General features: G+C 41.9%; 2 protein-coding genes across 6 annotated transcripts in view; one reads left to right on the top strand and one right to left on the bottom strand.

Annotated features, from left to right (window-relative positions):
* Med12l (mediator complex subunit 12L) overlaps window positions 1-27,337 on the bottom strand; it is a 301,677-nt gene that overhangs the window by 149,509 nt on the left and 124,831 nt on the right. The window lies entirely within an intron of this gene.
* P2ry14 (purinergic receptor P2Y14) lies at window positions 1,552-26,987 on the top strand. Its single transcript, XM_059265395.1, has 2 exons — window positions 1,552-1,926; window positions 25,552-26,987. Exons 1-2 carry the CDS (start codon window positions 1,924-1,926, stop codon window positions 26,590-26,592), a joined length of 1,044 nt encoding a protein of 347 aa, XP_059121378.1. The 5' UTR covers window positions 1,552-1,923; the 3' UTR covers window positions 26,593-26,987.

Below are 27,337 nucleotides of genomic sequence, written 5' to 3'. Positions count from 1 at the left end.
AGTGTGGTGGATTACACCCACAATCCCAGGGCTTAGGATACTGAGGCAGAATGATCAGGCATCCGGCCTCAGCGCAGAGAGACCCTAATCTCAAAATAATAAATTAATAAAAACCAAACAAACATTCAAGGGCCAGGTGTGGGGCACACACCTCTACCTTCACCATCCAGAGTACTAAGGCACAAGGGCTACAAGCTCTGTGCTTGCTGAGGTCCACAGAGGAAGCTTAAAGGGAGCCTAAAATTCACAACAGGACCATTTCAGAAAACAAAACCGGTCAAGGTGGAATGTTTTGTGTGTATTTTCACAATGCAAAGGAGACGGCAATACTGCCTTAAAGTACGGATCTTTTAAAGTAACTGGAAGGCTGAGCAATGGGCAGCGAGGAAGGACTTGTGTGAACCAGAGAAGTCACAGGAAGACAGATTACAGGGAGAGGGGAAGTGAAGACAGCCAGGAGAACCACTTCTTCAATGCATCTGCAAAAGGAGTCACCAGAGCAGTCTGATAGTTGCTTTGGAGATAAGGAAGAATTTGAGGAACCTTTTCACTTCTCTAAGACAGGGGCAGGAGACAAAATGGAATAAAATAGGAGCTATTTAATCAAGGGTAAAGGAAACAAGGCAGGTCCAACACCGGAAGCCATCAAATGAGCCCTGAGCACATGGGGGACCTGCGTGCATTGGCACCGAGAGATGGGGTGTTATTGTGCTAATCCAGGGTACAACTAAAAAGTAAAAAACCACGGAAACAATTTGTTAAACACTCAGAATCTACGGTCAGGCAACAAGCCAAGATGGAAACAGGGATGTCCAAAATCAGACTGGAGTTGCACTGACAAACGGGAGAAAGTCCCCATGCACCATTAAAGGTTGGTGCAGACTAGGCACCATCAGCATCCAATGCACCCTAGGACAGGGAGGGCACTCATGTCCCCAGGGAGACTGGGACCCTCTTAACCACTCTCTGATCATTGATTGCTACATTGCCAACACAGGTCAAGGCTCCTGTGGATACCCACATGCACAGTCCTCCCACTCTACAGCAGAAGTGCACAGGTGTGCTTTACTCCCAGATTAATTTTCAGTTTTCCAGGAAAAAAAAAAAAAAAAAGAACTTTCAAGAAGTTAGCTAAAATCAGGAGACTCAAATCTTGAAAATGCTTCCAAACAGAGAACGCCGTAGCTATTATTACTACATCCTCACAGAAAAGGTCACAGATAGACATGGGAACAATCCATCCTCCTGCCGGCTGGGTTCCTCTCCCTAGCCACACACCCTCTCACACTGTTCATCCTTGGTCAAGCCAGGAGCGTGTGTAACCCTACCCAAATTTACATCAAATCCAACTTATACAAGCACAGATTAGAGCTGACCTTTTAAGGCTAGTGGAAGTCTGTACTGTTTGATACTTAAGCATTTGGCAAGAAGTCAGCACTTCAGAGAGCACTTTAAAATGTTTTGGTTTGGGAGCTAATGCAGCATTCCCCACTTGTCAACATAAGCAGCCCAGGCAAAAAGCAAAGCTCATTTCCCTCAGTACTAGTCAGAGGTTGTACTCTGTTGCTGATCCAATCTTACCCACGAGGACTGTAGAGACTGCAGGGATTGGTGAGTAGGAAAATTCCATCAAGTTCAGGCTACAGTAAAAGACTATTAAAGCTTCTACAGGACAGCAATGTGCCTTAGCAGAGAAGGGGTTAAACTGAGTTATCTGATACTGTAAAGTGGACAAGTACAGCTGGGTTATGACGCAATCCTCAGTGCACAGGCAGTCCAATAACTAAAATGCTCAAGAAAGAACAAATACAGAGCATGAAGGCCACAACCCCACCAAAACCGAAGCCAGATGCGAGATGCCTCATGTGAGGAAGTCGTTTTCTTCTCCGAAACACTAATGCCTAGGCTTCTGATGAGGACTTAATGGTGAGTCACATTTTAATTTCAAAAGAAAGAAACAGGAATTAAATTGGCCTCATAGTGCTTGTTGTCTTCAGGCTTAAATTTTCATTTCCTTGATTCTTAAGTTCTGGGTTTTTTTTCCTCCAAGACTTAACAAACATGGGAAGAGTGGTTTCAGTTTTAATTTGGGGTGGCAAGGATGAAGAATATATTTATAAAGTTCAATCTATGATTTATTTTTCTATAAATTGTAAAGTAACCCTTGACTAACAATTTTCTAACATAAAATATGCTTATATTATACTCTAGTTTATCAGCTACCTAAAGATTATTAGGTTAATAAGTCCCATTTTATGGAAAAATTGTGAACTTGCAACTGAATAGGGAGATTTAGACTAATGAACCATAACATGTCCTCATGCTGAAAAAAATATTTTAAAGTAGTAAACTCAGTATTTACTATATACTGACAACTTTAAAGTATTAGCACTAACCACAAAAAATTGTCATGGGGGGGTGTATAAAAATAGCAGATACCTGCAATTTGATTGCTTTTTCTAATAAGAAAGGGGAGGGCTTTCTCTGTCTTTGGCTCCTGTCATGTGTACAAAGGCAAAGAGATGTCACGGCACTGCATGGTTTTATGTGGTAGAGGGGCTCCTAGTAACACTTACTCATACTGAGCTCAGAGGTTATAGCCCTCCACCTTTAAAGACTTCATACTCATGCTATCTGATCACCAGATGTTCCAAACAGCCAAATGACACAGGGAAAATCTCTTTAAGTCTCTGTCTTACCAATCTGAAAACGAGTTCAGCAAGTTTCAGGGACAAGATGACTTGTCTAATCAAGGGCAAGGATACTGCTCAGAGGAAATAACCATCAGCTTCAAATCTATTGCCTTGTCTTTAGTATACAATGATCGGGTCCAAGAAAATGTGTGATTTACGCATGGACAGAAGTGAAGTGCAAGACTTTGTGGAACAGGTTAGCCCTTTAGCTGCATGTTTACATAACAAGGGCAGTAATAGCATTTACAGAAAACAGTCAGTATTATTGAAACTCAAAAGCAAGCAAGCTTTGCAGATAAGCAGCTAAATCTTGATCTACTGAGACCTTGACTGGCATTATTTGTGTGGGATTTAACTTTTTAATCTGCTTCACCTCTGTCCCATCACCTACTGTTTAAGTTTAACAAACAACAGCAACAAAAAATTAAGGTTGGTGTACCTGGCACACAGTGGATGTTCAATTAAAAACTGAATTTTCTTCCCATCCTTTGCACTATTAACTCAGTAAGAGAGGGGCAGTACTACCAACAGCAACATCAACACAAAATTACCCAACCTGTGTAATCAAACATGGAGAAAGTTACAAAGTAATTTGTGAAACTAAGGAGAAATGTAAACTTATATGTCAACTTACAGACTAGATAAGTCCTACAGAAAGCTGAACCCTGGGCCAAAGCACATGTAGTGAACAGCTATCACCCAGGTCCACTGAGTGCAGTCTGCCCAGTGTGACCAGCACAATCTGGTCAGTCCTTCTGGACTCAAAGGAATGAACTTGGAGTTCACAGTTAGGCCTGTATCCATAAAGGTGGTGGCTGTACACAAAAAGAAATGAGAGGTAGACTTGAGAGTGAAGTGTGTTGATTTACATACTCAGCTAACATATTCATAGATTATGTATGTATGTATGTATGTATGTATGTATGTATGTATGTATGTATATAAAAAAAAATCCAAGAAGGAAACAAAAGATGCTAGAGCCAGAGGAGCCAGACATGGACTAAGGAGCTTTTTCCATGTTGTTTAATTACTTCCTCAAAGTGATAGTCTTTTTTGGTATTAATATTGTTCAGTATACTTAGAATTAACAAACACAATTTTAAATTCTTCCATTAGAAAAGAAAACAAAAGATGCTAGAGCCAGAGGAGCCAGACATGGACTAAGGAGCTTTTTCCATGTTGTTTAATTACTTCCTCAAAGTGATAGTCTTTTTTGGTATTAATATTGTTCAGTATACTTAGAATTAACAAACACAATTTTAAATTCTTCCATTAGAAAAGACAGTTAAATATATTGTATCCAGAATGTTCAAACTTTTTTCCTTAGGATTCCCTTTCACTGTTAAAGATCACGGAAGACTTGTTAATAAGGGCTTTTGTTAGTATGTCCATTCAGATCTTCTATGTTGCAAACTAAAATTGTGAAAAGTTCTAAAATATCAATTGTAATGCAATTTAAAAGAGCATCAAGTATTAACCTAAACAGTATGTGTTCAAAAAGATTTACATAGAGAGGTGACATTAGTCTATATTGTGGCACATCTATTTAATACCTGGTTTACAAAAGGCAGGCAGTTCTCAGATCCACGGACCATAGAAATGGCTCAGAATGCTGTCTTCGCTAAAGAATGGTGAAGATCTAACTTCACACAAGTAATCAGATGAGAGAAGAGTGCTCTGGCCTCTGGAGTTCCTTTTCTGATACCAGAAGGCAGCAACAATGGTTTCCTAAAGTATGACTGCAACATGTCACTGAGTTCCACTGTACAAATACCTTATATTTTGTTACACTGAAATCCTTCAGTCTTAATGCTAAACAGATCTTTTACTCATGTTTCTTAGGCTAATCATTTGGAGAATAAACATTCATGGAGGATTTTCTAAGTCTAGATGTCCATTCCACCATGTTAAAAGCAGAATTGACATGGTTACTAGTACCTTGTCTCAGTATTGGGAAGTTTTAGCTCATGAAGGCAAATTGTAGTTTTCTATAATTCTGCTATCTGAAAGAAGCTGATTAAATGAACTGGGCAAGAGTATACAACCCAGATGAATAAGTTACAGCCACAGTTAACAACATGGACAATGTGTAGGACACAGATGCAAATCTGTTGCAACAATCAGAAGACATTCAAGTGCTTTCAAATTTGAAACCTAGTGAGTATTTAGATTTTCAGCTTACACACACACACACACACACACACACACACACACACACACACACACCTTACCATTAAAGTGTATGAAAACATTTAAAAAAAAATCAAACACACAGAAATCTGAAACACTGCTGGTCCCAAACATTTAGAGCAAGAGAGATTTAAACTGTGCATGTAAAATCAGATTTTGTGTGTGTGTGTGTGTGTGTGTGTGTGTATGTGTGTGTGTGAAATGATAATACAAAAGTCACAAAAGATTACAGGAGAGGTAGTTCACTATGTAAAGGCACCTACTACCTACCACTCCTGAGGACCCTAGTTTGGTTCCAGAACCCACATGGCCAAAAAAAACCAGACTCCCATGAGTTGTCCTCTCCCATACTGTCACTGTGCATATACGCCGCCCTACTCCATCAATAAATTAATGTGATAAAAATATTTTTAGAAAATCAAAATTTTGTATCTGCATACACATACCACATGCAAATCATAAACTTTTAGGAATATATATGTGTGTGAAACTGTAAAAACAGAAAAGTAAAAGCTGGAGAAGACAAGATCTAGACCCTAGGGAAAGAATAAAAGCATGGAGGGTCAAAGGCAGGCCGCTGGCTGCATGAATATACTCACAATCACAGGACTGGCTTTTTGTGTTGTTGAGTTTGAAGGAAATAAAAATTAACAATTAGTTACCATGCTTGACCACTTTGATAAGAATGCACAATAGCCGGGCGGTGGTGGCGCGCGCCTTTAATCCCAGCCTCGGGAGGCAGAGCCAGGCGGATCTCTGTGAGTTCGAGGCCAGCTTGGGCTACCAAGTGAGTCCCAGGAAAGGCGCAAAGCTACACAGAGAAACCCTGTCTCGAAAAACCAAAAAAAAAAAAAAAAAAAAAAAGAATGCACAATAAATCATGAGCCATAATTATTCTAGTTTATATCCAAAGATATCTACACCATTAATCTCACTTACAGGATGTGACAATTTATGAAAGAACACATTAAAACTCTCAAGGTTCTGAACAGACTCGTCATGTGATAGCTAAGTGCTTAACTTGCCTGCAGTGATGTGAACACATTCATGCACAAGGCAGCAAACACTGAGCTGCTGCTGTCTGTCACACACTATGCACAGCCTTCTTCCTAAGCAGTGGGTTACAGGAAGTCCTGCACTTACGCTGCTCACCTCTGGGACTCTGGTATTCATACCAATGGGAAGAGCTTGAAAATATTATCGAATTTTTAAGATGTATTTATTTTATGTTATATGTGTGACTCTTTTGTTTGCATGCATGTATGTGCACCACATGTGTGTCACTGCCCCCGGATATCAGAAAATGGAGTTGGATACTCTGGAACTAGAGTTTATAGATGGCTGTGAGCCACCATGTGGATGCTGGGAATAGAAGTTAGGTCTCTGAGAGAGCTATAAACAACAGAGCCATCTCTTCAACTCGTTACTTTAAATAATTAAGAGATATGTAAAGAAAATACACATAGGGAGGTGGTAGAGACCACAGTAGGAGTATAGCTGCTGCACACTGCTAAGAGAAAAAGCTCCTGAGAAGGTGTCTTGTGACTTGAGATCAGCACGCCTGCAGCTACACAAAGGTCACAGACACAATCACAGGCAGACAGACAGACACCAGGGCTCCAATTACCTTTGCTCTTTCAATTTTTGTTCTTTTTAGATTTCATCCCTACTAGAGTGACAGTACAGAAGCAAACCCAGCCAGTTATTTCTGTGTAGTGTCTGATGAACTTAGGTTCTTGTAAGACCCTGACATGGCCCCTATCAGTTCTCAGGGACCCAAAACCTTCAGGAGTTTGAGACAGACTGAAAACATGCATCCGCTCCATTCAGCCTGGCACAAAATGACAGAACCTTGAGAATTAGGAAGTTAAACTTTTGATTTTTAGTTTGAATTTTTGTTGACAGGACCAAAAAACCACCTAAATAGCTAATAAACTCCACTTAAAAGAACTACCCAAGGTATTGAGTATCTACTCCCTTGCTTTTTCTCCCTGCCCCCATACTGCACTATTCCACAAGTCAACTTTGTCAGTAGCACTCAAGAGCTATATACAAAAACCTGCCTCACTTGCCCTGTGCAGTCTGGCCAAACTCACACATGGCAGAGTAGGGGCTTCTTCCAACCATCAGGAGAACAGTGGGGATTGTGCAGGCTGAGGAATTTAGCAGAGACAGGGACCGGCCATGTTTTACCAGTGTTTCCTCCACCAGGCCTCTCTAGCTACTTGCCACCGAGGAAACACATGCAAGTTAGATGCAGCAGGGACTCCTGAGAGAAGGACAGAGCTGCATGACAGGGATCAGGATGCACCTGTGGGGATGTCTCGACACACCAAGTTTCTCCTATCTGTGGGGATGTCTCGACACACCAAGTTTCTCCTATCTGTCTGCCTCCTGCACAAACTTGGGATATTCTAGATCACCCAACATTCACGATACTACCATACAGGGTTACCATAGAGAACAAACTAGGGGAAAGGATTATTTTAGCTGAACACAATGTTGCCAACTAATTAAGGCTTTAAAACATCAACAACCTTAATTTTGTTCTTGGTTCTAGGACACAGTAGGTGCACACTTTGAATCATCTATTCAAGCTTTCTAGATTCTTTTTTTTTTCAGCTAAATGATTGCAACCATATTCCAAAACTTCTCAAGAATTTAAAGGTTCACAGTTATAATTCATCTGTTCATTCTAATTACTACAGAAAAAAATTTGTTTTTTTTATCCATCCTCTTGTCAATTATCTGAACTAGTTCTGTATTTTTGCTATTATTAACAGTACTTCAATGACCCACGGGCTCATATTTCCTGATACACATCAGCAAGAATGCTGCAGTCTCCCCCTAGAAGTTGAAATATTCCACCATAGGATAGGTAAATGCTTATTCTTACCAAATAGTTCCAATTCACTTTCCAAGGTGATACACTTGAGAAACATAATGCTAAGTGTTATTTCTAGCCCTAAAACTATATTTTTAAAAGTCCTGAACAGTTCTTACAAAGGTAGTCATGGACATATAAGTTGAAATAATTTATCTCTAAAAGGAAGGAGAAACAGGAAATCAGAACAGGGCTCCCTCTGGGTGGAAGATGGGAGACCAGGGAGCAGCAGGGGTGAGATGCTGCCTGGCTCTGCACTCCTTATGCTGTTCTTCAGGGTATATTATGTAAGTTAATGACTTCCCCACTGAACAGAAAAGCCACTTGGAAAGCAAACAGCACAGTATGTGTGTACGATATGAACTATTTTTCAAAGAATGGCAGCTGTAGCTATAGATAGAATATGGTGAGCACGAAAGACAGACCAAGACATGGCAGTAACTAGGGGCAAGGCAAGATTAACTCCACTGTAGTCGACACTTGTGTGAGATCAGTGGCTCCTTGACCTCTCAAGACACAGACTGAACGACCCAGAGTTAGACAGGAAACTGAAGGGGATGATGCAGGGAAGACAGAAGAGAATGCCAGGACCAGGACCAGGACCACAAGAACTCTGAGCTCCAAGCAGGCACGGACCACATCAGAGCCTTTGGTTGCCTTCTTCTCAACGTCAAGGGCACTGACTAATAACCGGCATCAATAGAATGTCTTTGCAAGGAAGGGAATTTTTGCTTCATAAATGACAGCATTAGAAAGATTTCACATAACGCAGTCATGAAGTTTCAAATAGTGGAGTATACAGAGGAGCTGTGGGCTAAGGGGTATCAGCACCTACGTGACCCCAGCAGTTGAGGCCTTGTACCTCCTGGACACTGCACACGGGACCAACTCTGCTCTTGGTGCATGAGTAACAGCAGAAAGCAGTCTTGGGACTGAGGGAATCAGTGGTTTTTCACAGTGGGCGGTGCTGTTCTGTACTATGCCTGGAAAGTGGACATAGTAAGGCAAGCCTGGCTCACTGAAAAGAGCAAAGCTGCCAGTGAACTCTAACAGGAGAGGTACCTGAGGCACGTGTGGATAATGCAGGGTCAACAGATCTATCTAGTCAGGAAGCTGGTTGCCTGATTAATACTACCCTTTCAAACTCAATCAACTAACCAGGAAAAGAGCATGTGAGAAATGTTTAAAATCCCACTGAGGGCTTTTCAGACTAGTTTGTTAGACAAACAAACCAGTGCAGAGTAACTTGCTCCAACATACTGACTAAAGTTAGTGGTGCCTAAGAGACTTAACACAGCTTTCAGCAATCCAGAAAGAAAAGAAACCACTTTCAGCACTGCCACTGGAGGAAAAGCTCCCTCAACCTCATGACTGAGGATATACATTGGACTTATCTTTTTTCCTTCTATAATACCTTAGGTTAAGCAGTTAAACTAGGCACTGAGTCCTGGTAGTCAGACTTTGTGAAATTATCTATGATAAAATATATTTGGGGCCGGAGAGATGGCTCATTGGTTAAGAGTACTTGCTGGTCTTCCAGAGAGCACCTAGCTTTGATTCCCAGTTACTGACATGGTAACTCCACAACCATCTGTAACTCCAGTTCCATGGAATCTGACACCCTCTTCTGGCCTCCATGAGCACCAGGCACACAATGTACACATATGTGTATGGGTAAAATGTCCATAAACATAAATTTTTTTAAATTTTTTTTTTTTGTTGTTGTTGTTTTTTTTGTTTTTTGAGACAGGGTTTCTCTGTGTAGCTTTGCGCCTTTCCTGGAACTCACTTGGTAGCCCAGGCTGGCCTCAAACTCACAGAGATCTGCCTGGCTCTGCCTCCCGAGTGCTGGGATTAAAGATGTGCGCCACCACTGCCCGTTAAATTTTTTTAAAGAGGGAACTTTATTCAGACTGGGAATCTGGTTCAGCAGGTAAAGGCACTTGCTGCCAAACCCAAGATCTAAGTTCCCACCCTGGAAGCAAAGGAAAGGAGAGCACTGACTTCAGCAACTGTCTTCTGACCTCCTCAGGCACGAAGCAGCATGTGTGGCAGCACTCTCTAACACACACACACACACACACACACACACACACACACACACACACGAGTTTTGGGTCTCTAGGTTTTCTACTCTGAGTAAGATTATGGACTTTGAAAAAATTTACATCTTGAGGGAAAGATTTATATCTTAAGTACCTAGGCAAAGCAAGGTACTCAAAATATAAAAGAAAGCACTAGCATCAGAAGAAAAATTTGGAGGAGGTAAGTACAGGCAATCCTTACTACAAACATATTTTTTAAAAAGAAAAGAGGAGTAAAAGAAAACCTTTTCTGTCTATTTTCACAAAATCTAAAGGAAGGTGGGGATAATGGCTCAGTCAGTAAAGCACCTGCATACAAAACATGAAGATCTGAGTTCAGATCCCCCGCACCACACAAATGCAGGGTGGGTATGGCAGCGTGGCTGTAATCCTGGTGCTTAAAAAGCTCACCAGCATCCCCAGGGGCAAGCTGGCTAGCTAGCATGCTAGTCAAATCAGTGTGCTCTCAGTTCAAATGAGAAGACACCAGATGTCATCCTCCAGCACACACACACACACACACACACACACACACACAGAAACACTCATACACAGACACACTCATACACACACTCAGGGACATACATACACACAGAGACCCATACACATGCACACACAGACACACATACACAGAGAGAGACACACATACAAACACAGATACATACACACAGACATACACACACGCACACACACTATGTGCCTATACACATAACCAAAAAAAGGGTTCAAGGAAATCATAAGCATGAAATACATGTTACAGCTACAGCTGAAGGAGGGCCTATCATCAATATTTTCACACACGAACACTTTCTCAAGGCAATGGTGAAATAGTATCTGAGAGCTGCCATGGAGCATACAAGATGAAGACTGCTTTCTCATCCTGAAGATACTTGAATGACCCTATTAAAATCTACTAGAAAGGCAGGATATATATATATAATACCAAATGGGTGCTGGGAAAAGATACCTAGTTCAACAGTGAATCCTACTCTGTAGGTCAAGGATTAGGAAAAAAGTCAGTCTTCATCTAAGTGCACCCTGAGCACCACCTTTAGGCTGTGGGGAGATGTACTTTCCACACTGCAATTCTACAAATTTTCAAAGGAGTATGTTTGTTCTCTTATCACATGATATACTTAATAAAACATTCGTTTAAGCATTGCTCAATTTACAAGCTAGTGACATAATATAATCTATTAAAATCAGAGGTCACTGGTCCCTCCAACAAGGGTCAATAATTTGAACAGGGAGAGAGCGCACAACACCTCAGGGTTAAAAGTATATGGGAACTGCAACTGTACACTGTTTCTATTCCCACTAACTGTCCTAGGCATTTATATTCTTTCCCTTTGGCTATCTAATCCTGAATCTTAAACATACACGCACTCAGTGGTTGCTATTAGCTAGAGTGAAAGTCATTGCTTTCTCGGAAAGAGAAACCTGTTTTCTACCCATACCACCAAAGGCTATCCACTGATGGCCTAAGTGCCACAGCTGGAAGGTCTGAGTGCAACTGCATAACTGAGAAAGGCAAACACCATCTCTCTGGGGCCAAAAGAGGTCAGAGATTCATTTCCTTGCATGGCTCTAGAGAATAGGGCCCTGTGTTCCAAAAACAATACTTCTGGGAGGGGGAAAAAAAATCAAGAATCCAGGATGCTTAGCCTAGTAGTTCCAGAGAGAGTAATCAGACCTAGAACCTCTGAAGGCAGTACTACATACCCCCGGGCCGCGCCCGGCCCACCCCCCCCCACCCCCCCACCCCACCCCCGTGCCAGTCTCATCCAAAACTGGGCTAGCACTGACTGCTGAATGAGAGCACAAAGCCCTAAAAAGCCCTAAAAGCATAAAGCATTTCACTTTAACTCCTGAGTGCTACTTTCCTGTAAGAAGAATGGAGGAGCCATCAGAAGTGAAGACTCCCATCACCCCTCCCCCACCACACACACACACACACACACACACACACACACACACACACACACACACACACGGGGGTGGAAAGTGCTGCACTACACACCCAGGTAAGCTCAGGGCATTGTACAAAGGGTCTCCTGTGCTTCCTGAAGTCCTGTATCTCAGTGCAAAAGAATGTCAACCTAAATAAATATGCAGAAGCAAGAGAAACCAAGAGTCTGGGAGACAAGGCCTTGCAGAGGCTGCAGAGGCGTTTGCCTGTTGTTAGTGTACTCACTAACTGAGACGTTCCCACTGACTCACACACTGCCGGTGCCAGGTGTTTGATGCTTACAGAAACAGGAACCCTCTAAGGTAGCTACTGTGCTCTCAATTTAGAGATGCAAACTCGGATAGACAGAGGCACTTAGCATATATTACAATATCAAAACTATTAAGAACTTGAGCCACACTTCTAACCAAAACTCACTGCACCTCCCATGTGTGTGTTCATTCAATCATTATGTTGGATAGTCTGTCCACTATTCCAACAGAGCAGTAAATGATGTGCTCATCTTTAGTGATAATGATGTATTCCATAGACGCTTAAGGTTTGGTAGCAAAAAGACACCTAAATTATCTTCTTGTATCAGAGAGACATCACATCCATCCACCATTAAGCAGCCATTCCAGTTCCAGCAGTTATTGCCATGTCTAAAGAAAACCACGGAGTACTACTGGCACCTAGTGGATAGAGATCAGAGCTGCGGCTGAAGATGTAACTGCACAAAACAGACTATCAACAAGGAGCTAGACACCCACCAAATTGTTTAGTCCAAGGCTAAAAAATACTGACTAGTATAAAAGTAAGAAGCTAAATTCCACCACAGCACCATTAAGGCTATCCAGATATGATTTGTGGTGTAGAGGTCAGCAGTGTATTGCCATTTTACAGCCTCCAGGACAGTGGTTCTCAACCTTCCTAATGCTGTGACCCTTTAATATAATTCCTCATGTTGTGGTGACCCCCAACCATAAAATTGTTTCACTGAAGCTTCATAACTTTAATTTTGCTACCGATATGAATTGCAATATAAATATTGGATATACAAGATATCTGACATGCAGGATATCTAATATGCAACACCAACACCACCCCCCAGGGGTGGAGAACTGCAGCTCCAGAGCTTCATGTTCAGAGGACAGCAGGGCCATGCTCTGGAGGGCACAAGTGCCTGCATCTCATCTCCACACCCCACCCTCCTCCACGAGCATCTCCCATGATCTGCAGACATAATCACAAGACACAGAACACAAAAAATTCACAGATGGGCCGGATGTGGCAGACTTTCATGTTTTTGCAAGTTCCACTAAGTGTGTTTGGGGAAGTGGTTAGAATTACAACATTAGGTTTGGACACTATCAGTTTACTGTCCACACGAATCTTGCTCCTATCCCTTTGATTGTCTTGCACATAATCAAAGGTTGACTTCATACCGTTTTTTCTTCCTGAATTTTGAAGTCTGGACTAAAAGGAAGTCAAGACAGACTCAAGTTTATACTTGGTGGAAGAGTAAGTTCTTAGGGGTCTGCCAATCAGCCTAAGAGCACACAGGTATTTCAAGAGAGAGCTAACTAACAACTCCCCATGACAAGAGATGTGGATCACTGAACTGGAAGGCCACAGTGACCAAGAGCTAGACAAGTCAGGCTAGGCCTATCCAAGGCTCACATCTACCAACACAGAAAACTGGCCAGAGACGAGAAGCAGCAGCCAACCGGGCTTCCTCTTGCCAGGGAACTCAGGGAATCCATGCAGCCTCCCAATTTATACAGCAGCTCTGAGTTTCTCCTGCAGCAGAGTCTTAGACATTAGCATGGGAGGTGGGGGCTGAATCGAAATCGAAGTCAACAGGACATCTGTAACAGTTTTAGAAGCTGGCAGAGAAAAGGGAGGCTTTCTATACAGTAGTGCCTGGAGGATGAAGAGAGAAACTGAAGGGATTCAACACCTCACAGCATAAACACCAAACAGCCAACCCGTTTATGAATGTAAATGCATGCCTTTTCAAAAGAGAAAGGCTGCCTCCTAAAAGGACTCCAGGAAACTGAAGGACCCCATTTGCATGCACATGCATGCATGCATACACGCTAGCTATGTGCCCCCATCATCTCGTAAAGCCAATTCACATGCCAATCTTTGTTATCACACGCTGAGGAAGGCTCCCCTGTTATCATGTTTCCTGAGGCTATATAGGTTCTTCCTCCTTCACTGAGGCCCCTCACAACTCTAAAGTGCCACTCTATTCAGCCAGCTAGCTTAGCAGCTCCCTTAGAGGTCTCTGAGACTAGCGGTTTCCACAGCAAACATGGTTTGACGTCTTCAGTAAGCAAACGAATGGATGATCTTGGGATCTTGGCAGAGTAAGGACTGAACACACACGAGGGCTAGGTGCCACCGTTCAGCAGGAACACAGACTTTCAATAGCAGGTCTTAACAAAGGAGGCAGAGGTCAGAACACAGGCCAGCTGAGGAAAGAGCAAGAAACTTCGAACTGAGACCCGCAGTGGCTTCTGGGGCATGTGCGGCCAAACCCTGAACAGCCTCAGCACTTAAGGAAGTAAAAGGAGTCCTCCTTCTGGGCAAAGGCGAAAAGAAGCTTTCCACTGGCTCAGCAGGAGAAGACACAAGGAGGCCATGAAGAGTGTGGAGCGTGGCTAGAGAAGCTCTTGTGAGACCCCAGCAGACAGCCAAGCAGAAGACTTTCTGAGAAGTGGGAGCATGGCAAGGCAAACCGCGTCTCTTCCCTGAAATCACTTGCAACACTCCACTGTCTGTGCCTCAGAAGCAAAGACGACTGTTTATACCCCCTCGGCGTCACAATATTGGGCAAGACAAGTAGGGACAAAAGGTCAGGGTATGAGCTCCAAAATACCCAGAAAAGGCTAGAAATTTGAGGGCAGACCCAAGGGGTATAAGATTCAATTAACTAATTTAAAATACTTTTAAAACAATACTGTAGTGTATCTAAAAACATAAAATTCCTCAGAAACCACTTAGAATAATGACACCAAAGGACAGGGGCATAGTACTGAAAGGGAGAAGCCAAAGGAAAGTGAGAAAATCTAGAATTGTACAGACCTGTAACCACTGTAAACACCTTTCCTATTTTCTATTAATGTGAGAGTCAGAGGGCTAGAGACACGGCTCTGCAGTTAAGAGCACCTGCTGGTTTTGCAGGGGACTGGAGTTCAGTTCCGAGCATCCACATGAGGCAGCTACAAAAGATTACATACCCTCTCCTGGCCTCCACTGACACACACGTGCACACAAGAACACACTCATGCACACAGCAATAAACAAACCTTTTGAAAAAAGAATCAGGTGAAAGAAAAATATTTATTGAAAGCAACTTTTATTAAAGCATTTTCATGCCCGGACTAGAAAAAGGCAGGAGGACACATCATGATTGTTCCTGTGAAAGAGGTGAACAAAGAACAGGATGAAAGGGCTTATCATAAGGAGATACTGATAAGGTGGGATGTGAAAGCAAATCCACCACTTTCAGGCTACGTGCATACGGTACATGTGAAGTGTGAACTGGTTTCGTCAGCGAGGCAGAGTGTGCAGTTAGCAAAGAGCGTGCTGCGTCAGCCAGGGAAGGTGTTCAATCCCAGAGCCCAGGTGAGAAACCATGCACACCACCACACCTATAATCCCAGTGCGAGGGAGGAGGAGAAAGGCAGATCCCTGGGGCTCGGTGGCCATTCAGCATAGTCTACTTGGCAAGCCCCAGGTCAACAGGAGACATGTCTCAAAAACAAAGGGTGTCTGTCTCCTGAGAAAAAGGCTGGCACCCAAAGCTGATCTATAGCTTACATGCACACGCATGTGCACATACATACAGATATACCAAAGCCCCAAATATTTCTGGTTCATTCAATCTGTGTTATATTTGATTCAGAGTTTAATAAATATAATAAAAAGATAAGCTTTGCCTAAGGTCAATAATGTGCTAAACCTCAGGCACCCATTCTCAATCAGCAAGTGCTGCATGCTACCATCGATCATGCACACCCTTCCTATATAAAGACCTTAATCTCTTCATTAAAACAATCTCAAGATCTTTCAGAAATGTTCTAGTAAATAAAGATGAGGACTATCACTTGTTCTCAAGCAGGCTTCTGTATCTACAGTCTAAGAGATAACAAAATTGTTCGACGATGATGGTGGTGAAATTATTAATAAACAAACTAAGAAGGAGCCTAGATTTGGAGATAACCTACCTGGTCATATTTTCCTGACTGTAGTCTCTATATAGAAAATACATATCTTTTTATCCTCTCCACAGTTTATTGAATATTTCTTGTATACTTTAAGAATCAATAAATAAACATGCCACTCAGAGATCCCTGGGTTAGTTATCATGCTGGACTCCAGGACCATATAATCTATGTTCTCACTGTAGCAGGATCCCCAGGTGATGTGTATGTGTTACAGCTTGAGAAGCTAGCCCAAGTGAAATCAAATTCAACCACTTTTTTTTTTTTTTTTTTTTTTTTTTTTTTTTTTTGCTAAATTTACCGTCTTCCTATAAGACAGTGCACAAAGCCCGCACAGCAGTCTCCTGGATGAACTGTTTAAACTAGGGGCAGCTCTGTTCCCATGTGGCAATGCTTGGGAACAATAGTCACAGACTTGCAGGGAAGGAGGGATGGTGGTACGGCATTTAGTAGGTATAAGTCAGGAATGATGCTACATATTCTACAAAATGGCAACAGAGAAAGGGCTTGAAAAATAAGGAATACCAACATTAAACCTATGATTTCCTGGCAAAAACAATATAATATTAAATAAAGCTATATCCTAAACACTTCATGGCAATACACTCAAAGTGGTTGCTCAGTTTTACACAAGAGTGCAATCAGCATTGACAAGCAAGAGTTAATACAATAAAAACAACAAACACACATGCTGAAATATTTCACAGTGATGCAGGCTAAATGATCAAAGTGTATTCTTGGGGCTGGAGTGACAGCACAGCAGTGAGGAGAAAATGCTGCTCATACGAAGGAGCCAAGTTCAGTTCCCAATGTATCAGGCCGTTCACAATCACTTGTAACTCCAGATCCAGGGGGATCTAACACCTTCAGTCAGCACCAGCCTTTTCATGTGCATGCCAGCTCTCACACACACACACACACACACACACACACACACACACACACACACACACACACTTCAATTTTTTAAATAATTTAACTTTTTAAGAAAAAGTAAAACTAAAAGAAGGTTTTTTTTTTTCAAATAAAAACTGCATGATATACAGTGAATTTAATTCATTTTTCTCTTGTAACACAAGACTCTAAATGATGAAATTTAGGGCACTTCAAGATGAGGACTCTCTAGGTTGAACTTCTTCCGTAGAAGAAGACCTTACTTAATAAAGACAAAAAAATTAAGGTAGCAGGGAAATATTGCATGTGTTATCAAAGTGCTAAGAAGGAACCATTTCTCTTCTTCAGAGAAAGAATTAAGACACATAATGCAGAGGGTAGTACACATACACAAGCAAAACTATAAATACACAGAAAATGAGGAATGGGCTTAGAGGTAAGCACGCTTTTGATATGATAAAACCTATTTCTGGAGTAAGCACTGTTTTGGACAGGCAACAAAGAGAGCCCTAAAGTTACATATGGTCCTCAACTTGACAATAATGGCACATGATCCCACACTCTTACAATGCTCTAAGGAACAAATGTAAGCAGCCTACACCACATTCAATCAATCACCACCTTTCATTTTTTCTTGCTGTTGGTGGGGCAGGGTATCAAGAGAGGGCAAACTACATGTTCTCCCTACTCAACTTGCCTTTGGGCTACACAAACCCCATACTTTGCTATGAATTTTATACCAAGACATGGAAGTGATGGTAGACACAGGCTGAAGGATTTCATACCATTTATTCATTCCTGTTCACCTAAATCTGTGAAACAAAGAAGGGTTCCACCTAAGACAGGGTGAAGACATGCTATGAATATCGAGTTTCAAGAAGGGCAGTCACTAATCCTTGTTTTTTTTTTTTTCTTTTCTTTTTTTTGGTTTTTCAAGACAGTGTTTCTCTGTGTAGATTTGTAGCCTGTCCTGGAACTTGCTCTGTAGACCAGGCTAGCCTTGAACTTACAGAGATCCACTTGACTCTACTGGGATTAAAGGCGTGTGCCACTACCGCCTGGCTCATGTAATCTTTCCTAAATATAGCATTTGTAATACATGAAACACTCTGTACATTCCTAATACCTAAAGTACCTCCACTACACAAAGTCAGCCATACTATCTAAAGGACCAGCACATCCATGAAGAGGACTGCATGCAGACCTGTGTACACTGGCTCAAACACCCACTTCCACTTTTCAGTTACCTCAACATCTCCCGCTGTTGTGATACCTACTCTCTGCTCTTCAGCAGGCTAAGGCAGTAAGAGAAGGTGAATCAACCAGGGGAAACGCAAGGGCAGGGAAAGCAGCAGTGTTGGGTCACACTCCAGGCTGTCGTCTTTCTCTTTCATTATGTTCTTATTTCACACTCCTGCTCATAGTTAACACCAAGATATGACCATTTCCTTTTTGTGTGTGGGGACCTGATGTTCTAGTAGGCCTCCCTTCATCAGGACATCAAATCATCTTCTAAAGACAAGATAAGACTGTTCAGATATTAGACGATCAAAGTAATGTCTTTGTTGTCTTGTCTATTTTTTCTTCCTTTTAATAATAAATATTTCTCACGTAACATACCCTGATTACGCTTTTCCCTCCCTCTACTCCTCCAAGTTTTGCCACATCCTGACCCACTCCATTTCTGTCTCTCAGTGTAAAACAAACAGGCTTCTAGGGAATAATAGGACAACAAAATAAAATACGATAAGATTTCTTTAAAAAACTATCACATCGGAGTCAGACAAGACACACAAAGAGAAGGAAAAGAGCCCAAGAGAAGGCACAAGAGTCAGAGTACTCATTCATGTACTCAGGAATCCTATAAAAACACTAAACTGGAAGCCATATTTTACACACACACACACACACACACACACACACACACACACACACACACGCACGCACGCGCGCGCCGAGGACCTGATGTAGACCTGTACAGGCCCTGTGTATGCAGCCTCAGTCTCTGTGAGTTCATATGAGCATTAATAAGGCTTTTTTTAGAGGACCTTTTGTTCTTCATGTCCTCATCCCCTCTGGCTCTTATGCTGTTCCAACTCCTCTTCAGTTGGGATCCCTGAGCTCTTAAGGGCCCTCCCTTGATGGACACAAGAGAGAGAGAGAGAGAGACAGACAGACAGACAGACAGACAGACAGACAGAGATGCCTGGCTGTGAGTCTCTATATTTGTTCCCATTTGCTGCAGGAGGAAGCTTCTCTGATGGTGGCTGAAGGCACTGATCTAGGAGTATAGCAGAATGTAATTAGGAATCATTTTATCACTATATTTCTTTTCTTTCTTTCTTTTTTTTAGACCAGTATTATTTAGTTTTCTCCTAGGTCCCTGGGCTATCTAGTCTCAGGTTCTTGTCATCAAAGTGGTGTTGGTATGGGTTCCATCTCATGGAGTGGGACTTAAATCAAATCAGATATTGGTTGGTTACTCCCACAAGCTTCATGCCACCACTGCAGGACACCACTGCAGATAAAAGGGTTGTGGCTTGGTTGGTGTTTACATTTCTCCTTTGGTAGCATGTGGAATACTTCCTGTATCAAAGGCACTAGAACGTAGCAGTGAAGGCTCTGTGTAGGCAACAGCTGGACTTCTCCATGTTCAATGCTTCTGGTAACTTTAGGTTAGGGAATTTTCTATGATTTTGTTGGAAACATTTTCTGTGCCTTTGACCTGGGTTTCTTTTTCTTCCTCTATTTCTATTATTCTTAGATTTTGTCTTTTCATAATGTCCCAGATTTCCTGGATGTTTTGTGCCAGTAGTTTTTTAGATTTAACATTTTCTTTGAATGATGTATCTATTTCTTCTATTATGTCTTCAATATCTAGAATTCTCTCTTCCATCACCTGTATTCTGTTGGTGAAGCTTGCCTCTGAGATTCCTGTTCAAGTTCCTAAATTTTTCATTTCCAGATTTCCTTCAGTTTGGATTTCCTTTATTGATTATATTTCTACTTTCAGGTCTTGAATTATCTTACTCATTTTCTTCTACTCTTTGTGGTTCCATAGATTTCTTTAAGGGATTTAGTTCCTCTTTAAGGACCTCTATCATACTCATAAATGCTATTTTAAAGTCTTTTCCTTATGCTTCAGCTATGTTGAAGTATTTAGGGGCTGCTGTGGTAGGGCTCTAGTGGAGACATATTATCCTGGCTGTTATTTATTGTGCTTTTAACTGACATGTAGGAATCTGGGGGTGGGGATACTGTAATTCTAGGTGCTGCTATCCGGTCCTGTCTTTGTTGTGTGGATGTTTTGTTCCTTGGCTTCTGTTTCCTCTCTGGTTCTTAAGAGTGTGGTGGCTGTGTGTTGCCTGGTAGGAAATGCTTTTAGGGTCCTGATAGGTGAGGCCACTGGGGGTTCTAGGTAAAATGTGTTTCTGGGTATTGAGAGCTGACACTTCATTCAGAATGCAGATGGGATGTGGGGGTTAAGGGGACCCACGGGAAGGAATAAAGCAGGGTGTTACACCAAGATCTGCTTAGTCCCCTGGGACTGGTGACAAGAGTGTGAGGAAAGGCCACGGTGGAAGGTCTGCTACTGTCCTGGACATCAGACTAGGAGATTGGACACGGAGGAATGGAGGGAAAGATGAGGATCTGCAGTTAGCCAGCTTGCTTCCCAGCCTCGAATGGCCTATGGTTTCCCAGGAAGACCTTAACTGCTTGCTGGATTTGGAGGCTGGGGCAAAGCCATTAGTAGTGGGAAGGAGGTTAGATTTGTATGATGGACTACAGAGGAGGGAAGGGGGTATAGGGAGGCCTCAGCAGGTGGTCTGCTACAAAGCTAGGGATGAGACTGGGGGATTAGACTTGGAGGGGGAGGTAAAGATCTGTAATTAGCCTGTTTCCTGGGTCAGAGTTGTGACCTTGTCTATTTCTTAGGCAATAGATAATCCTGCCTTTTGGTCTCAATATGGAATTGACTTTAGTTTTCATAGATGCCTTCCTAGATACTGTCACATATTTTGAAGTTGATCATTGATCTTCCCTACAGAAAGGCTACACACTCTTGAGCTAGCTATACCCACAGATGTATCCCATACAATATAAAAACATTTAAATGTTTAAGGGCTTTAAAGCTGTTGTCAATAATGTTTTTACAAATTATATTAGGATGAAATGTGCCTGGTGTGAGCCTTTGGTATATTAACATAGGACAAAGGAAAAGAAGACATCTCCTCCACCAGCAGGTCTCAGACCACTCTATCCCCAAACAGACATTTACCTGTGACCATTGCAGACCTGCCAAGTATGTGGGGAAGGACCAAGCAAATCACAGATACTCATTCTCATTCCATTACCAAGCCTACTTAATTCAAGCCAACCCCTCCCAGTCAAGTCAAAGGGAGGGTCCAGGAAGACATTGTCTGCGAGTGTGAGCACAGAGTCTCTGCACCTACAGGAACTTAGACAGATACTTTTTCTGCTATGGGGGTGGGAATTTCAACAACCAGACATACTACAACTCACACATTCATTTAAGTCCCAAGACACCAGGAAAATTACTTTACACAGTATCTACAGAGAAGGGAATTGTGTCTGTCATGAAATCATTTCGGGGGGGGGGGGGGATGTTACTGTTCTATTTATACTGACCTCTATAACCTAAAAGGAAAAGAATTTGGCTCTCATTAAATCATTTCAGGAAAATGCTACTTCACTACATAATAATACATCATGCAGTTCAACTCTCTCTCTCCTTCAAAATTGCATCTACAGCTTCAAAATAATCCCACAAATAAACAAGTGTCTGCTATGAATACTGCGCCATCGTAGCGAAGAGGATAGTAACTGAGGACACCAAATTAAAGCCACGAATACACATCAGTATGTGGTGGTGTTGTGTTCCCCCATATATTGTGCACCCTAATAAACTTATCTGGGGTCAGAGAATAGAACAGCCACTAGACAGACATAGAGGCCATAAAATGGTGGCACACACACACCTTTAATCCTAGCATTCTGGAGGCAGAGAGCCATCCAGATTTCTGTGACTTCAAAGCCACAATGGAAACAGCCAGGCATGGTGACACACACCTTTAATCCTAGCACTTGAGATCTCATGTCTTGCTTGGGAAAGACACACGCCTTTAATCCCAGGGAGAGATAGCAAGAAGCAGAAAGGTATATAAGGCGTGAGGACTGGGAACTAGAGGTCTGTTAAGCCCTTAAGCTTTGAGCAGTTCAGCTGAGATCTATTTGGATGAGGACACAGAGGCTTCCAGTTTGAGGAAACAAGATCAGCTGAGGAATTGGCAAAGTGAAGTCGGCTATGGCTTGTTCTGTTTCTCTGATCTTTCAGTGTTCACCCCAATACCTGGCTTTGCATTTGTTTTTATTAATAAGACCTTTTAAGACTCGTGCTACATCAGTATGAATTCACTCAAGCTCTGTGAAACTGGCTTTTAGACAAAACTTCATCTAACTGAAGGGACAAGTTATTGATAAGACTTTGTCATGGAAAAAAATGAAAAACTGGAAAATATGCTCATTGTCACTAATCACTTGCTATCAACTACAGCTTGGATGTTGAATGTCCCTAAAAGGCCATGTGTTCAAGACGTGTCCCCAGAGTGATGCTACTGGAAGGTGGTGGATAAAGGCTGAAGTTATGTCAAGGTCTTTAAGCCAGCAAAGGCCCCATCCTTGAAGGAGACAACGTGATTCTAGTCTCTTTCTCTCCCCTCCTTTGCCTAGTCATAGGTCCAAATCAACAGGCCAAACAACCATGACCTGGAACCTCCCAAACTATAAGCCAAAGAGACTCTATTCTTATTGAAATAAGAATATTTCAGGTATTTTTTATAGTAACAGAAACTTTACTAACAAAATATGAAACCATAATATATGTGTAAATACGTAAGAGTCCAACAAGACAGCAAACTCATTTGCAGAGCCAAGCACACACAGCAGCGGCTTGAAGGGGAAGAGTTAATAAAAGATTGATTCCATGAAGGAAGTAACTTCAGGTAATTTTTCTTGCACAGGAGGTTTATACACTGGCAGGATCAAGTAACAAGACATGTTTCTAGTTTTACCATAAGACATATGAAAGGAAAATACACAGGAAAAAAAAGATATTCCTTTGAAGGAAGTAGTACACAACTGGTCCTATTGTATTTTTTTATATAGAATACAACTGAATTTCAAATTCCATGGTTACAATTCCCCCTTCTCACATTTCCTTATTTTACTGACACAGTCTGCCACTCACTGTGTACAAAACATGCTGTCAGGCACCAGCAACATAAACAAGATACATCTGTAACCTAAGAAACACACCATCCTCCACAATCTCTCTTTCCCACACTTATGGATTAGATGCAAGTACAGATGAGAGCTGTAATTCATGTCTGGTGTTCCAAGATTGCACATTTGTTTATCTCACAATTATCTCAACTACTTAATGCCCTAAATATTAGGCTAGTAACGTGAAGATTAAGAACATTCTCTCTCTTCTGAAGGAGACACAACAGCCAGAGATGAGCCTTGTGACAGGAGAAAGGCACAGAACACATGCGCATGCACACACACACACACACACACACACACACACACACGCACACATGCGCGCACACACACACAGAAGGAACCCCACATTCCACCCACCACAGCTCAGTGTGGGACAGTAAAACTTCTTAAAGAAAATGGCATCCAACTGAACGCTCAATAATGAAGAGAAGCCTGCCAGCTATGAAGGTGGCAATCAATTTTCTACACAAATAGAAGTCTGTGTGAAGATCGACTGAATGGAGGAAAAACACAAAACAATCAAACAGACTAAAAAGAAGTAGACGGACCCTGGCAGCACAGCAGAGGTGGAGGATGCAGAGAATCAGGCCAAGGGGGACTTCCAGCAACTGGAGGTCAATGAGTCAGGACTCTTGCCTGAGGGCAAGGGCAGAAACCTGAGAGGCTTCCAGCAGGTCTAGATGATTCTCAGGCATACAATGAAAATATGTGCTCGGTGACCGTGAGATAATCTTCTGAATAAATCTACCCTTTGCTGTCCTACATCAAAGCTTTTCCATTGATGAAAACTAGACAGGGCAACACAAACTTCTGGTGCTACATAGCACAGTGCGGCTCAGTATCTACATACTATGAGCCATAAAAAGTAAGTCAGTCTGACTTTTCTTTATTTGTATAAAGACTCTGTGTGTGTGTGTGTGTGTGTGTGTGTGTGTGTGTGTGTGTGTGTGTGTATACATGAAGGACAGAGTTGCAGAATCAGTTCTTGGCTTCATCATGTAGGTTTCAGGGATCAGGTCAGTAGATTTGGCAGCACGTATCCTTACCACAGAACCATCTCACTAGCTCTAACTTTGACTTTTAAAATTTTAATTAAAACATAATTATATCACCTCCTCCAATTCCCTATGCTCATCCCTCCTCTCCTTTAACGACTGTCGTTATGTATACATACAATGAATAAACACAAATATGTCCTACTGAGTCCTGTATTTTTCAAAGTAAACTGTAATTAAGATTAACTATTCATTTTATTTAATGAAATATTTCTTTTAAATGTGTCATTTCAAGATGTTTTATAAAAATGGTGGCATTTTACTTTCTCTTTCATTCTGTCTGCGTGATTTGGTGAACATTCTACTCCTACAGAGCACCCTCAGGATGCACAGTTGACATTTAAAATCCTAAGAAGCCAGCCTGACCATGGTGGCACACACCTTTAATCCCAGTATTAGGATTCTGCCCCCACTCCAGCTGCATGGCCACACATGCTCAGTTCAGCAGCTAAGCAAGGGGTCTGGGGTCTTGCGTCTTATATCATCAGTGCGCACTGATGATTATGTGCACGAGGCGTGGTCACCCAATCAGCATCAGCAAATGTGTGGCGTGGCTCCATAAGCCTACCTGCACCTTAAAAAGCCAGACACAGACTCCTCTCACTCTCTGTTCTCTCCTGCCCCCACTAGCTCTATCTTTCTCTCTCTCTCTCTCTCTGCACACACTACTTCTTCCCCAGGCCTGGTTCTTTTGTTCCCCCGTCCCCAATAAAGCTCTGATACTGGGTTTTGTCTTGCGTGGCTCGTGCCTCATGACCTTTCCACACGGTAACTAGCACCGCGATCATTTTTTAAACCAGCACTTGGGAGGCAGAGGCAAGTAGACCTCTGTGAATTCGAGGCCAGCCTGAGCTACAGGGTTGAGTTCCAGGAAAGGCTCCAAAGCTACACAGAGAAACCCTGTCTCAAAAAAAAAAAAAAAAAAAAAAAGGAATTGTGGATAAAATACACTGTTTTCATAGTTACTACTTTTCAAGCCTATATTCAAATTATTCAAATTAGTATTTCCTCAGACTTCAGAAGAAAGCATTATGTGCAAGGAAAATGCTACTCTCTGTGCTAATGAGAACTCATCACATGCTCAGTTACTCTTTCCAAGTGAACCAATTGAAGGAAGATTAAAAACTCCACAAGAGGGAGTAAATGGTTCAAAATCTTGGTGGGTTTCACTATATTCATGTTCCTCCACTTTATTAGCTATTAGTCACAAATGACTTGAAGGCTAGAAATTGTCCTTTAAGTAACTAGTCTGCTTCTCTATCCAGATCTTTGCCTCCAGAAGTTACAAGATGGCCAATTCAACCACCACAGAACCTCCAAACCAGCCCTGCTCCCGGAACACCCTTATCACGCAGCAGATCATTCCTGTGTTGTACTTTGTGGTCTTCATCACAGGGATCCTCCTCAATGGAGTATCGGGATGGGTATTCTTTTATGTGCCCAGCTCTAAGAGTTTTATCATCTATCTCAAGAACATAGTTGTGGCTGACTTTCTGATGGGCCTGACTTTCCCTTTCAAAGTCCTTGGTGACTCAGGCCTTGGTCCCTGGCAGGTGAACGTGTTTGTATGTAGGGTCTCTGCCGTGATCTTCTATGTTAATATGTATGTTAGCATCGTGTTCTTTGGGCTCATCAGCTTTGACAGGTATTATAAAATTGTAAAGCCCCTTTTGACTTCTTTTGTCCAATCAGTGAACTATAGCAAACTGCTCTCTGTGGTTGTGTGGATGCTCATGCTTCTCCTCGCTGTCCCAAACATCATCCTGACAAACCAGAGTGTCAAGGAGATTACGAAAGTGCAGTGTATGGAACTCAAAAATGAGCTGGGACGGAAGTGGCACAAAGCATCTAACTATGTCTGCGTGAGCATTTTCTGGATTGTGTTTCTTCTACTAATCATCTTCTACACCGCCATAACGAGGAAAATCTTCAAGTCTCACCTCAAGTCCAGAAAGAATTCCATCTCGGTCAAAAGGAAATCTAGCCGCAATATATTCAGCATCGTGCTTGTATTTGTGGTCTGCTTTGTACCTTACCACATTGCCAGAATCCCTTACACCAAGAGTCAGACAGAGGCTCATTACAGCTGCCAGTCAAAGGAAACCCTGCTCTACGTGAAGGAATTCACTCTGCTGCTCTCTGCTGCAAATGTGTGTCTGGACCCCGTTATTTATTTCTTCTTATGCCAGCCATTTAGAGAAGTCTTAAGTAAGAAGTTACACATCTCATTAAAGGTCCAGAATGACCTAGACACTTCCAAAACCAAGAGGGGAAATACAGTCCACGAAAGCACAGACACTTTGTGAATCCCCATCCCCTTTCCAAGTACTGTCCATGTTGTTACCTGATAATTAAGAAGTATAAATAAAATGCATGCTTATGATGATAAGTAACTTATCTAGCAGTATTATTCAACGGTAAGAATGAAGTTCAAAATAATCAGTGCAATGAAATTCAAAGTTTCCATGTAAAAAGAAAGTCTGTGCATATCACAATGTTTTAGAAATGGAATGAATGGGGGGCTGTCTTGTGGTTTCTGGTCTATGAGTTACCAAACTAAACCCTTCTCTGCTATTAATTTGCTTCTTAGAAGACACTTAATCTTTCAGGTGTGCCTCCTAAATATTTTTCTATTAATGCTCATATCTACTTCATGTTTTACATTCTGTATGTACCAATAAACAAGTTGTCTTCAAAACCATCAGGGATTTTTTTTTTATTAGTAATCAGTGTATGAAGGGACACCCCCAGATTTCCTTACAGCTGCACACGAGTCAGTATAGTATGCTTAGTCACACTTCAGTGCAAGGGAGGTGGTTACACAGAAAATGGAAACATTCTACTAGTCTCTGACTTTCCCAAATGACTATTTCGTACACTCTAAGTCCTAGTAAGACTTTAGACCAAATGCAGCCGAAACTGAAACAGAAGGTTTCTGGGTTCTCCTAGGCATCATTTCCCACTTTCCTCAGAGCTCCACACTTCCAGTGATCAGTCAAGAAACTCTCAAAAAGAACATAGCTCACTTGGATGTGTTTGGCTAAATGCACA

The sequence above is a fragment of the Peromyscus eremicus genome, chromosome 6 (assembly GCF_949786415.1).
Source record: "Peromyscus eremicus chromosome 6, PerEre_H2_v1, whole genome shotgun sequence".
NCBI classification, from domain to species: Eukaryota; Metazoa; Chordata; class Mammalia; order Rodentia; family Cricetidae; genus Peromyscus; species Peromyscus eremicus.
This window is presented reverse-complemented; position numbering and strand designations above follow the sequence as displayed.